Source organism: Aotus nancymaae, unplaced genomic scaffold (genome assembly GCF_030222135.1).
Source record: "Aotus nancymaae isolate 86718 unplaced genomic scaffold, 86718_ANA_hifiasm-v0.15.2.pri h1tg000008l, whole genome shotgun sequence".
NCBI classification, from domain to species: Eukaryota; Metazoa; Chordata; class Mammalia; order Primates; family Aotidae; genus Aotus; species Aotus nancymaae.
This window is the reverse complement of record NW_026988419.1, coordinates 57,098,702-57,111,772: the sequence shown is the minus strand read 5'-3', so window position 1 is coordinate 57,111,772 and position 13,071 is coordinate 57,098,702. Positions and strand designations below refer to the sequence as shown.

Genomic DNA, 13,071 nt, shown 5'->3' with positions numbered 1-13,071 from the left:
AACGCTTAAGACACTGGCATAACTTTTATTATCACCCATTAAAACGTTAGGTATATTTCAGTATATCCTTGTAAGACAGTATCCAGCATTACTAAGACACTATCTTTAGGGTCCATAAGGAAGGTTCTAGCTTAAGTTCTTTAAGCTACCAAATTTAACCTTGTGATTTATTGAGGGAGGAAACTGTAAATCCATTTTACCAATAAAAAAGAAAGTGGGGGGATTAGGTTAAAACAGAAATTCTTAACCTGGATAGAACTAAGGTCTGAGAATTTTGATGGGAAGAAAGTTTCTTCATTTTCACTAACATTTAACATTCTCTTTGGTATTCCAGGCAACAAACCACTGGTATTTCACAGTACTTGTCTCAAAGTACAATTTAAACCACATTTTCACTTATGCATCGCAACTTCAAAATGTTACAAATCAGACCCACCATTAGACCTAATTTAGTGTTTCAAATACATTAAGTCACAAACTTAGTATTTTGGTAATATTTTCATGTAACGTTTAAATAATACCACCTGAATCTCATACATGGAAAAATCAACATTCTAAGGGGCCTGCTGGCATACCAATCTGCCAGAGAGCATGACATTAAAAAGAAACCAAGTAACCTGCCCAAGCTCATAAAGCTGCTTTTATATTCTGTATTTAAATTTCTTCCCAATAAGCAAAATCTGACACAGGAATCAAAGTAACAAAAACCTACGAAATACAGAAGACAGACCATTGACTTCAAAGACAACCCATCAGAATTCTTTTGATATATTTTAAAGGATGTAAGTTTACTCAGCATTTATTGAACAGTACAGTAATACAATTAAAAAATTTAAAAAATTAAAAAAATTCAATCCAAAATTAAAAACCAACCCAATGTGTTAACAATTCCATTTTTTTGCAAAGGAAACAATGTTTAGAACGTTTACTACCAGCCTGTGATGTGCACATGAAGACTCAAATTTTATCTCATTTCCTGAATATTTTGGAGTTTATAACAATGTGCTTTTATTGTGAGAAAACAAGGGTAAATATACTTATTTTGTTGGAAATAAGTCCATACTCATCCTTTATTATTCTGGGACCTAAGTATTAAACTGAAATTATAAGACACGACATTAAGATAACTTAACTGCACAAAATATGACACAAGTGTTTGAATACAAGCAAAATGAATTTGCATTAAGTCTAACAGCTAGCCAAGAATCCTTAACTGGTTTCCACTTACAAAGTATTTCACTGGAAAAAACTATATTGGGAAAATGGGCTTAACAGCTATTAAGGCTAGAAATCCAACTGTAAGTTGTAATTTTAAAAGACTTTATCAAAACCCTACCCTCCCCCTCAAAAAGAATCCAACAAAATAGAGGGCCATTGTACACAACAGATTTTTCTTGTGTGTTAAATGGCAGCGTAGTTTAAGACTACTTAATGTCATAAAGGTTTTCCCCAACTTACTCTCACCACACAATACTGAACCACTCAACTGCCTCTCAAGATTTAACAAACTAGATACTTTCGGCCAGGTGCAGTGGCTCCCACTTGTAATCCCAGAACTTTGGGAGACCAAGGGGGGTGGATCACGAGGTCAAAAGATCAAGGCCATGCTGGCCAACATGGTGAAACCCCGTCTCTACTAAAACACAGAAAATCAGCTGAGCATGGTGGTATGCGACTGTAGTCCCAGCTATTTGGAAAGCTGAGGCAAGAGAATCGCTTGAGCCCAGTTGAACAGTGAGCTGAGATGCCAATGCACTCCAGCCTGGCAACAGAGTGAGACTCTCTAAAAAACAAAATAAACTAGATACTTCCAACATCTGCAACATCCCCCTCCTTTCCCTCCTAGCAACCACCTTTACTTTTCTCCTAGTTTCTGTTTACTAATTCATTTGCTTATTTTGGTCGTTTTCCCCCTCAAAGGTTCAGATTCCTCATATGTATCACCCAAATACCTCATTTATTGTTTTTCAAGACCTAAGTTCTTACAGGCAACAAGTGCTGGTAACTTTAAAAAATATTTTTTCTTCCATGTCTATTTCCCATGGCTTGTTTCCCATATAATAGAATCCACATCTTTTAAAGTAACTCATAAAGGCTCACTCCAAGTTTCCTGTTGTTTTATTATTTACTGATAAAATAACTCAAAATATTCACCTATAATGTTTACATGAACACTGTGAAGTGACAAAACAACACACACATTTCTAAAAATATTTTAATGAAAAAGTTATCTTTCTGTAAACATTTCATTATACTACAAATGAAACATCTGAATCCATTACAGAACACTTCTGAATTCTTAAAAATTAGAAAACATACTTAAGTTTTATAATTTTGAATATTTAGATAGGCTAACAATCCTTACATTACCCTTGCACACTGGCATGCTTATTCACTATTTTGTGACATCAATTACTGGAACTCCAAGAGATACTGTCATTAATTAGGTTTCAAATTGTTGACTATTATATACTGGAACTCTTAAAATCAAGCCTATTTCAATTATTTAGTTACTTAACAAATACACTTTATTATCACATATTCTCCTTTAGAACATGAATATAAAATCAGCTTTTTAGAAGTGTAATATTAGAAGCATTAACCTACAAATTGGTTTAACAAAATCAGCTAAATCTGCCTCAACCACTTATATAACAATTTTTTTTTTTTTACTGCTGCTACAACTTATACTGTATTTTTCAGAAACGACAATGGAACTATGTTTAAAAAAGAACAATTTTATTTCATAAAGAAATGAACTAGAAAGAAACAACGCGCTTAAAAAATAAAAACGTTTCCTTTCTTAGGAAATTTGCTTCACTAAAACCATGTTGTAAAGGAAATTCAAAGGCTGTTACCTTACTCAACACATGTTGAAACTGAGTTCTCATTTAGATAGAGCCAACAGACATTTTCTAAGAACACTGGCAAACTGACTGATCTTCATGTAGGAAACTGATAATTTGGAAACTAGTTTGCATTTTCAGTATTTGTCTCCAAAGGTTGCTTTTTAAGGTAAACTAACCACCTAAATTAAGTCCTTTTGGGGCAGCAAAAACAGCCCTTATTAACCATCAACAACCAGTCTGAACAGTAATTCAGTATTCTTTGGAAAAATGTCTTTTTACAAAGAAGCACTAATTAGGCCCCCACTGCTTCTGGTTAACAGATGAACCTAAACAAAAAAAGGAACCAAAATGTAACCTATTGGTCCAATGAATTCCCTGAATTTATATACGAGATAACTTATGAGGCCACTTAAAGACAAACTTTTATCTGCGACATCTGTCAACCAGCCTGGAACACAGTGGGGCAGTCAGCTCACTGTAGCCTCGACCTCCTAGGATCAAGGGATCCTCCCATCTCAGCCTCCCAAGCTGCTGGGACTACAGATGTGTAACACCAAGCCTGGCTAATTTGTCTATTTTTGCCACCCAGGCTAGTCTCAAACTCCTGGACTTGGGATCCATCTGCCTTGGCCTCCCGAAGTGCTGAGATTACAGGCATGACCTACTGTGCCGGGCCCTGGTAACTTTTACTGTTCCTTTGAAGGTGTTTTTCCTAATAGGAGGATTGCCAGCCTACTGAGTCTGTGGTGTGTAATGCTTATTAAAAAACGGTTTTCACCAAAGCTGAAGCTACCTTCTCTTACCAAAAATTGAGGTTACCCTGAAGACACTAATAAAAAATGGTGTACACAAGGAGTCACAACTGACTCCAGATGAATACTTATGACTATTGCAGGGGAATTTTTAAAACTAAGGTTTAAATGTGTTGGACATAGTACCAAGGTATTTTTCAGCTGAAGAATTTTACCAATGTGCCTACTAGAAAGGGACAAAGTTGTGAAATATGTACTTGTAGGGAAACAAATGGTGTCATCAGGTTTTACTGTCAACTACAAACCTTACCCAGCCAGAAACCTTCGTATTTTAGATGGTAGGAAAGACATTCCGCATTTAGGCAAGTAGGGTTCTCATTCAACCTGCAAATCAAAAAGATTACTCTTACCTTGCTTTACAAAAAATTACTCTTTAATTAGTGAAAAAATTCAAATTCAAGCCTTACCTAATGCTTATTGCCCTTCCTTGCAGGTCTAAATGCTAGACCTAGTGACTGTGGCAACTATCTCTTTGATGTTCCAAAAGGCGAAGAGCTCCTTCCTGCTAGACTTTCTTCGATATTTCAGTTGTAATAAGCAGATTTAACTAGCTTTTGAAAAGTTGCTCACTATCATCATAGTATCTTATGCCTTCTCTGTAGTTGAAGCTCTTGCTGCTGCCTTGTCATTCTTTATTTATGCTGACTTGTCCATACACAAAAGGCTGCTGAAGTCCTGTCTTAGTGAGTTTCCTTTGATCCACACTGTGCTTAAAAAGCACATCTTAGGTCCTTTAAAGCTGGTTAAATCGCCTTCCTCATGGCTTACTTTTCCACACTGTTCACAAGAGCTAAGCTAATACAACTTATAAACAGGTCACATACACAGATTTCACCTGCTTATAGGTTGTAAACATCAACTTACTGTAAATGTTTTCACTATTAATACTAGTTCCAGAACATAGAAAGTTGGTTAACAGTACAATTAACCTTATATGCCATTAAAGGATACTGTCAAGGTTGTGTCAAACAATTTCACAAACATAAAACAGGAAATGTCAATCTCCCCCATTCCTTTAAACTTTATTTATATGAATAAAAGAACTTGAGACAATTTAGCTCAATTTTAATGTTTCCCAAGCATTATTTTGACCAGGTACCAAGGTTTAAGTTATGAACATTGACAGTGTCCATTATATAACCACACTTGAAGTTATTAAGGACTTAACCATTTTCTAATATTAGCCTATTTTCTACACTGCTTTTTCACATATATGCCCATTAACAAATGGAATGTCTGTTACATTTATTGGTTTGTGAGTGTTTCTGGAAAACTGCAGTATGTGTGAAGACCAATTTCCATGCTGGCATTGCATGCATCCAAATATTAATGCACACAGGCACAGAATTAGAGCAACAAGAGAGCATATTCAAACACTAGCACGCCCCATTCCCCTTTTTATTGCTTGTTTTGCTTAGTACTTCTTAAAACAAAACAAAGAATCTTGAATTCAACGTTCAACTACCAAGAAAGAATAACAGCAGGGCACGTACTCAGGGATCGAATGAACCTGTAAGCACTAGCTGGCGCAAAACAGTAGACATTGGTTTATATTAATATATATATATGACCTTATTATCTAAAACTTTTCTCAACCAGGGCCTTCCAAACGAATTGGTAACAACATGATTTATGTTGAAATATACACAAGAAGTTACAGTGCGTTCTTTGGGAATTTAAGAACTCAGACTATCCAAATTTGAATTCAGGTCTGTAGGAAGTGAGAAGCTTGTACTAAGCAACTGTGCTACATTTCTGCTGCAGTTAGGTTATTTTGGACAGTTATACCTAAACTATCCTTGGTTTCATCCAGCAAAATGTATAGGGTACAAACAGGAAAGCATGCCAGCCAGTTAGGGGTTTAATAATGCACGATTTTTATTCTCTTACTCTGAAAACTTATATATATATATATATTATATATATATAAATTTAAACCAAGGAAAGTAACTGATGATTTATGGGCCTCTTGTGCTTTAAAAAAGAAAAAAAAAAAAGTACCCACTAATTTGCTCAGATATAGCAGACTTAATGGTCCTATATTTTGAAAAGTTTTTAAGAATGGTTTCTAACGTAGGAGAGGGAAAACATCCACTATCCCTTTTCTGAATTTAAATGGAGGGCAGTAAACATTCTTTACACCCAAAACCTATGGCAGCAGTTCAAATTTGACCAAGGTAAACGTAGAACGGAGATGTTCTAAACACAGCTAGGACTCAGCAAGTCTAACACACTAAAATCATATGATTACATTTTAAAAGAAAATGCACAAAAACCAAATCGAAATTTTGAGATTTTTTTCATTTGAAGGTAATCTTAATGCTATTAAATTCACAAATGCTAATTTAAATACCCAATCCTATTTACCTAAAACACACATTGCAAACACACATGTATCTATTCTCTCCACATGTCAGTGCCCATTCATATTATGGTTTGGAAATGGGGAGAATAGATTCCCCTTAAACTGCAAGTCAGCAGGTGTTTCTTTACAGTTAACTTTAGCAAAATTCATACAAAATAGTAATTAACAATGATCTTCTTTACTTGTTAACTCACAAGGAAACACCTTCAAAACTGCATTTTGTTAGTTTCTGTACTAAAATGTAGAAAAACTGAACTACACAAATATTGAAAAGTTAAAAATTCCTTAATTTTTTATTCCTGGTACCACTACCACAATTTACAGGGCAATATACCTGATGTAATGAAAAGAAAAAGAAAAAGACAAAGCTACAACAGATAAAAGACCTCAGGAATGTACATCTAATTGACACTACATTGCATTAATCAATAGCTGCACTTTTTGCAAACTGTGGCTATGACAGTCCTGAACAAGAAGGGTTTCCTGTTTAAGCTGCAGTAACTTTTCTGACTATGGATCATCGCTCCTTCTGTGGCAGATTTTTACAGTTCCTCTAATGCATTTGGGACGACTGTCTCAAAGTAACCTGCAGCTTTCCTGACAACTCCTCGCTCTCTCTCCTGCTAAGAACTGTAGCCTGTTGAATAATACAGGATAAAAAAATTATTACACTCAGTGAACAGTTCCACATATTCTTTATCATCATGACAAAAATTTAAAGATACCTACCCTTTTCTGCTGCTTTTAGAACCTTCTGCTACCATATCCACCACTTCCACCACCAGATCCATAACCACCTAAAAATATACATAATAGATCCATAACCACCTAAAAATACACATAATATTTTAAAAGTATGCACTTTTTTAAAATTAAAAAGGCTCTAAAGAATTGATTTAAGAAAGTACTTACCACCATAGGGACTGCCCGAGCTTCTTCCACCAAAACTGCCCCCTTTCATGGGTCCATAATTTGATTGCTGTTGTCCACTATAATTTCCAAAATCATTATAGTTCCCACCACCACCATAGTTACCTGAAATCAGAAAGGGTTTATGTGTGGTTTACCAACACAATAATCATTTTCCCCTTTTGATGTAACTATTATCTTTTGACAATTACAGTAGCATGCTTACACACATCACTTTGGTAGCACCACTTGGGATAACTGATGTCAGCATACTGAAAGACCATCAACATTTTGTTTATATTAGATGGTATTCTCTAGGCACATGTTCTCTCTACCATTAACACCATTAAAATTGTCAGTGTTCCACTCACTATGATGCTGCTGCAGTACAACATTTAAAACAATGCAAAGGCATTCTAACTTGTTAAAACTTCGCTCATCTGTCACTGACATGTTAATTAGGTCCAACAAAACAGTACATTCATAAGGAAGCTCTCAACAGTATCCTGGAGTAATGACCTACATTAAAGTCTGCAATGTACCTGTGACGTATTAAGACACAAAGTACTTTTTGTCTTACACCTAGATGGCAACCTGCTCACTTCAACATGTCTCAGTATTCAAACAATTTATTCCCATTTGTCTGTTTAAAAGTACCTAAGAGTCAAGGTAAAATCCTGGCAATATATAAATTCCCTATCTTTTACATGTAATACATGTACTACACACTCGTAAATGCCCACTTTTAACTTCTCAACTAAGAGTTGAGTACATTTTACTAAACAACCAGCAAAGTCAAGAAAATCTGGTTTGAATTATCCATCATTTTAGTATTTTCTAATATTACAGAACATACAATTTTACCAACTGCTAACTTTTAACACTTTTCAAACATATGTCATAGGAACTGTTAGCAACACTGAATATTTCACATTTACATGAAAAAAGTGAATGCTTACCACCGCCAAAATTTCCTCCTTCATTGTAACCATCATATCCTCCACCACCGCCACCATATCCACCACCTTGGTTTCCATATCCTGGTCCACCACCACCATAGCCCCCTCTACTACTATAACCAGGACCACCGCCATAGTTGCCACCTAAAAAAAACAACAAAAAATAAGACCACACAAAACCATAAATGTATAAAGAGTCAAGTTATTCAGTTCTGGTGATTGTGTGTTTAAGAAACCAGATCTTGCTGTGTTGCCCAGTCTCGAGTACAGTGGCGTGACCACAACAATGCAGCCTTGAACTCCTGGGCTCATGCCACTCTCCCACCTCAGCCTCCTGAGTAGCTATACTATGGGCATGTGCCACCATATTACCCTATTTTATTTTTCTAGCAACATGGTCTCCTGACGTTGCTCAGACTGGTCTCAAAATCCTCACCTCAAGTGATCCTTCTACTTTAGCCTCCTGAATAGCTAGCTTTACTCAATTCTGGTTTTATATTACCTTTAAGGCACTGGCAAATAAGCCAATGAATTAACACTCTGAAACCTGGTAATACCTAATAATAATAGAATAGCAAGTATCTGAGCTAGTAAGAATGAAAATAAATGCTTCAGTTTTCATTTTATCAATCACTAAGAAAAATACAGTCCCAGACTTCAATTCTAGCTCAACTCCTACTACTCACTGAAAAAGACCAGCTAATGTTAAATCTCCAGGGGAAAAAAGTCTCTGCTCTTCTATGACATTAGTTTGGAAATACGTCTTAACCATTAATTCATTCAAGTTTTGATTAAAATTAGAAAGGTGTAATACTGAATTTTCCATAAGGTAAAGAAAGCTAAAAAAAAAAAAAAAATCAATGAAAATAAACCACCTACCATCACCAAATCCGTTATATCCACCATCACCTCCTCCATAACTACCTCTGCTGCCACCACCTCCACCACCATAACCTCCTGAGGAAAAACAAGAGAAGTAGTAAAATCATATATTTAACTTATCAAAACGTTAGGTATGCATGTACTTAGAAGATAAACATCCTACCTCTTCCACCAAAGTTTCCACCACGGCCAAAATTACCTCCACCTCCAAAGTTTCCTCCGCGACCCATAAAATTGCCAGATCCACCTCCGCGACCTTTAACATAGGCAAGGGAGGTTTTAAGAACCTTACAGCCACCACTAAAATTTTTTGTGTACATGTGTATGGTACTACTCACCTCTCTGTGATCCAGCAGACTGCATCTCTTGTTTAGAAAGGGCCTTTTTCACTTCACAATTATGCCCATTAATAGTATGGTATTTCTGAACTAAATTTTTTTTTAATCAAACAAAACAAAAAGTTATTTTGTGTTTGGAAAAGCACATATATGATACCCTCTGACATTATGTAACCCATTAAGACATAATCAGGTAGTGACTCTGGGAATGAAGGAGCATTCTGAGATGTTAATGTTATTCCTTTACCTGGATACTGAATACAGAGGTATAGACACTATGAAAATTGACCATACACTATAAACGCTGTTACATGCAACAGAAAATTACAAGCAATTCAGCAAATTTCGTTCAAAACAGAGAAACCACTTCATTCTCATTCAAGTTCCCATAAATTGCTACTTACCAACAATTTTATCAACTGTATCGTGATCATCGAAAGTTACAAAAGCAAATCCTCTCTTTTTTCCACTCTGCCTGTCTTCCATAACTTCTATGGTTTCAATCTTGCCATACTTTTCAAAGTAGTCTCTCAAATTATACTCTTCCGTATCTTCTTTAATACCACCAACAAAAATTTTCTTCACTGTTAGGTGGGCACCAGGCTTTACAGAATCCTACAAATTAAGTAATGTATTAAGTCAAGACATAAACTTTCACAACTATTTCACATATTATACAACATATTATTAAAATACCTCTCTAGAAACAGCTCTCTTTGGTTCCACTACACGCCCATCAACCTTGTGTGGTCGAGCACACATTGCTGCATCCACCTCTTCAACACAAGAATAAGTCACAAAACCAAAGCCCCTGGAACGTTTGGTTTGGGGATCTCTCATTACCTACAAAATAAAAGTTTTTTAACATTGAAACACCTCCACCGGTTCTCTACACCCCAAAAAATCATTCTGTTCCCTTAGTAACTTACCACACAATCTGTAAGTGTGCCCCATTTCTCAAAATGTTCTCTTAAACTATCATCTGTAGTTTCAAAGCTCAGACCACCAATAAACAGTTTTCTCAACTGCTCTGGTTCCTTTGGATCATGGCCCTGAGACAAAGAACCAATATGCTTAAATTACCTCTTATAATATATGAATTGTTAAGATGTACGAAGAGCCTTTAATCTATCATAAATAATAAAATCAACATCAAATTCCTGTGACAGTTAACACTTCGTCCAGTTAAAACTTTGACCAGAGGCAGGGAGCCATGGCTCACGCATGTAATCCCAGCATTTTGGAAAGCCAAGGCAGGTGTATCACCTGAAGTCAGGAGTTCCAGACTAGCCTGGACAACATGGCAAAACGCCGTCTCTACTAAAACACAAAAATTAGCTGGGTGTGGTGGTGGGCACCTGTAATCCCAGCTACTAGGGAGGCTGAGGCAGGAAAACTGCTTGAACCCAGGAGGGGGAGGTTGCAGTAAGCCAAGATTGTGCCACTGCACTCCAGCCTGGGCAACAAGAGGGAACCTCCATCTCAAAACAAAAAAATAACCCAACAACTCTGACCAGCAACACAGACCTCCACTGTTAAAGGGGCTAACTTATGCCAAAGAAACCTATAACCTGCCTTTCAAATGCCAACATCACTTCAACTAAATTGAAATCCAAGACAATTCCAGAACCAAAAATCCCTCCATTTTTAAAAAGCTACAACTCTTTACTTTAGAAGCTGCTAAGAAGAAGTCATTTTCTAAGGCACTAAAGTGTTGGAAAAGCAGTGTTGCATCTATCCCAAGTCTTCTCAGCCTACATTCTAACACACATTTAATTTTAAACACAAAACTGTGATGATCAACCTAAAGAAACTCACTGCTTTCAAGCAAATTTTTAAAATAGTCATTCCTAGGCTAAACTAGCATTTCCTGCCCCCCTCAAAAAAATTAGAAAAAAAAAAAAAAAAAAGCCCACCAAATATAGCTTTCTATAGCCCATGCTTGTTATATGCTGCAAAAAATCTGCACTTTACAACTCAATTTTAAGAGTCACAACAAAGTGGCAAGTTGGACTTACATTAGGAGTAGTATGTACTGTTTGACTAGAAGAATGGAGCACAGTAAAACAAAAATTGAGTTTTTTTTAAGAATTAAGATGGTCTGAAATTGTTTTATACGTTAGACTTTTCAACACATTGCGTTAACTGTCATTTAATGCATGCATTAAGGTTTCCGTCATCCGAAGTCCTTAAATAAAGGGGCTCACATTTACATTCTAATGTCTTCCTGTGTCTTCTAGAGGTAGAGATATTAAGGCATTTAATGTGAAGCAACTGTCACGTACTAGAAAAAAAAGTTAAATAATTAGTAGCCTAAAGCATTAATTCATGTAGTCTCATCTTTTCAAGTTTTGGATAATTGTATTCGATTGGCAATAACAAAATCGACACAAATAAACATTTGGGATCCACATAAAACGTACTGCCAACACACACGTAAAAATTTCAACTCTGGCTGCAGTCCTCTAAACAAAATTCCAGGAAACTACAATCAGAGCCGACTCAAAAAATGGGAAATCACGAAGATCAAAAACATTTTTAATTCTTACTTAACATCTACACTCAAATTCTTCTTCTCCACTCCTCGACCCTGGCCGGGGCCGGGAAGGAGCGGACTGGGTTGTTTTCCGCATCTACACTCAAACACTAAGTTCTTCACCCACATGGCGGTTTGAGAGGTGTAAAAATAGGTTACGAGTCTTTTAAAGCAGCAAAGTTTTTAGCAATCTCGTATTTCCGACAGGATGCTGCGAAGAAAAGAACAGGCTAGACAATTAAAGACTCTCCTCGCGGAGAGGATCCGTAAAAGGCCTAGAAAAGAGCCGGCTGAACTTCAGCGAAAGCGCTACCTTCCGTGCTTCGAGGCCATTTGCGGCATTTTCCGCTGGGCCGCCTCCGCCCTCTTCCCTCCAATCCCAGGCTCTCTTTCCCGGCGGCAGAGCGAGGCGGCGGCCATTGCGGGCCAATGCGCCATTTCGTAACGCGGCGGCGGATCAATGTCAATGTGGCCGCCGCCCGCCTGCTCGCTCGCCCGGATGTGCCTGCTCGTCCCCTCCCCTCCCCCACCACCTCCTGTCTACCGCTCCCGCTGGGGCCCGCCATGCCGCCCGCGGTCTCGCTCGGAGGCCGCGCAACCGGCGGGCCGGCTTCCCTGCCCAGGCCACCGTAGTCAGGCCGCGCCTCCAAGGGGTCGCCAGCGCAGCCGAAGGTGAAGACGAGGCGAGTGAGGTGCCCCGAGGAGGCCTCCGAAGCCCGCTCCCCTCCCCCTCCCAACGCTCGTCTCAACGCAAGAGCGCGGGACGGCCGACCCAGTCCACCCGGCCTCCCCGCTCCCACCAGGCCAGGCCCCCACGCCGGCCATTCCCCATCAACCCCCCGCTCTCCCCCTAATACCTCCTCCCCCCGGCGGCGACGGCGACGGCCGGAGTCGGGCTGGGGGCGACCGGGCGGCGGTTTTACCTCCATTTTGAGACCGGACTCGCCTCTTCCAACTCGAGTTCAATATGGGACCGAGAGGAAGAGGTGGGGACAGTCATCACGTGACGCGTTTTCCGCGCGCCGCCAGTCTGGTGGGGGAGGAGCGAGCTGAGAAGGGGGCGGAGCCAAGCGGGCGCGAAGAGGGACTGGACCAGCGGGTTGGCGGGCGGAGGGCGGAGGCGCGGTGTGCCGCGGGAGCGCGCGCGCCTCGCCAACTTCCAGTGGAGGACCGCCTTTGCTGCGGTTTGCGTCCGGACGTTGGCCCGGACGTCAGCCCGGACTCAGCCAATAGTGAGTGCCCACGTATGGAGAATGCCTCGTGACTGCGTGTCACCAGAAAGAAAGGCCTTTCCCTTTCTTCTTGCGCCTGTCCCTCTTCCCCCACGCAGGCCTCTCGTTCTGTGTTTCCGAATTCATTCCATTCCTGTGCCCGAAATAAAGCGCACGTTTTTCTTGCTTGTAATTTAAAAGTGGCAAGAA

General features: G+C 38.9%; 1 protein-coding gene across 3 annotated transcripts; it reads right to left on the bottom strand.

The window, feature by feature from the left end:
* Positions 1–2,100: 2,100 nt before the first annotated feature.
* Positions 2,101–12,594, bottom strand: HNRNPA3 (heterogeneous nuclear ribonucleoprotein A3). Of its 3 annotated transcripts, none has more exons than XM_021668968.2 (11): positions 12,574–12,594; positions 10,044–10,166; positions 9,811–9,957; positions 9,519–9,729; positions 9,115–9,204; positions 8,940–9,032; positions 8,774–8,851; positions 7,895–8,038; positions 6,939–7,061; positions 6,756–6,823; positions 2,101–6,663 (listed from the first exon to the last, which is right to left on the bottom strand). In XM_021668968.2, the coding sequence occupies exons 1-10, from the start codon at positions 12,577–12,579 to the stop codon at positions 6,771–6,773; spliced, it is 1,068 nt and encodes a 355-aa protein (XP_021524643.1). In that variant the 5' UTR covers positions 12,580–12,594; the 3' UTR covers positions 2,101–6,663; positions 6,756–6,770. The 3 variants fall into 3 exon arrangements, with proteins under 3 accessions (XP_021524643.1, XP_012327348.1, XP_012327349.1); XM_012471925.3 differs by having other exon boundaries at positions 12,508–12,579; XM_012471926.2 differs by having other exon boundaries at positions 2,101–3,985; positions 12,508–12,579.
* Positions 12,595–13,071: the final 477 nt, after the last annotated feature.

Coding starts and splice junctions, on each gene's coding strand:
- HNRNPA3 (XM_012471925.3), bottom strand. CDS start 12,579: ATGGAGGTAAAACCGCCGCCCGGTCGCCCCCAGCCCGACTCCGGCCGT. Junction 9,205..9,518: donor TACAGTTGATAAAATTGTTG/GTAAGTAGCAAT, acceptor AAAAAAATTTAG/TTCAGAAATACCATACTATT. Junction 8,852..8,939: donor TGGAAACTTTGGTGGAAGAG/GTAGGATGTTTA, acceptor GTTTTTCCTCAG/GAGGTTATGGTGGTGGAGGT.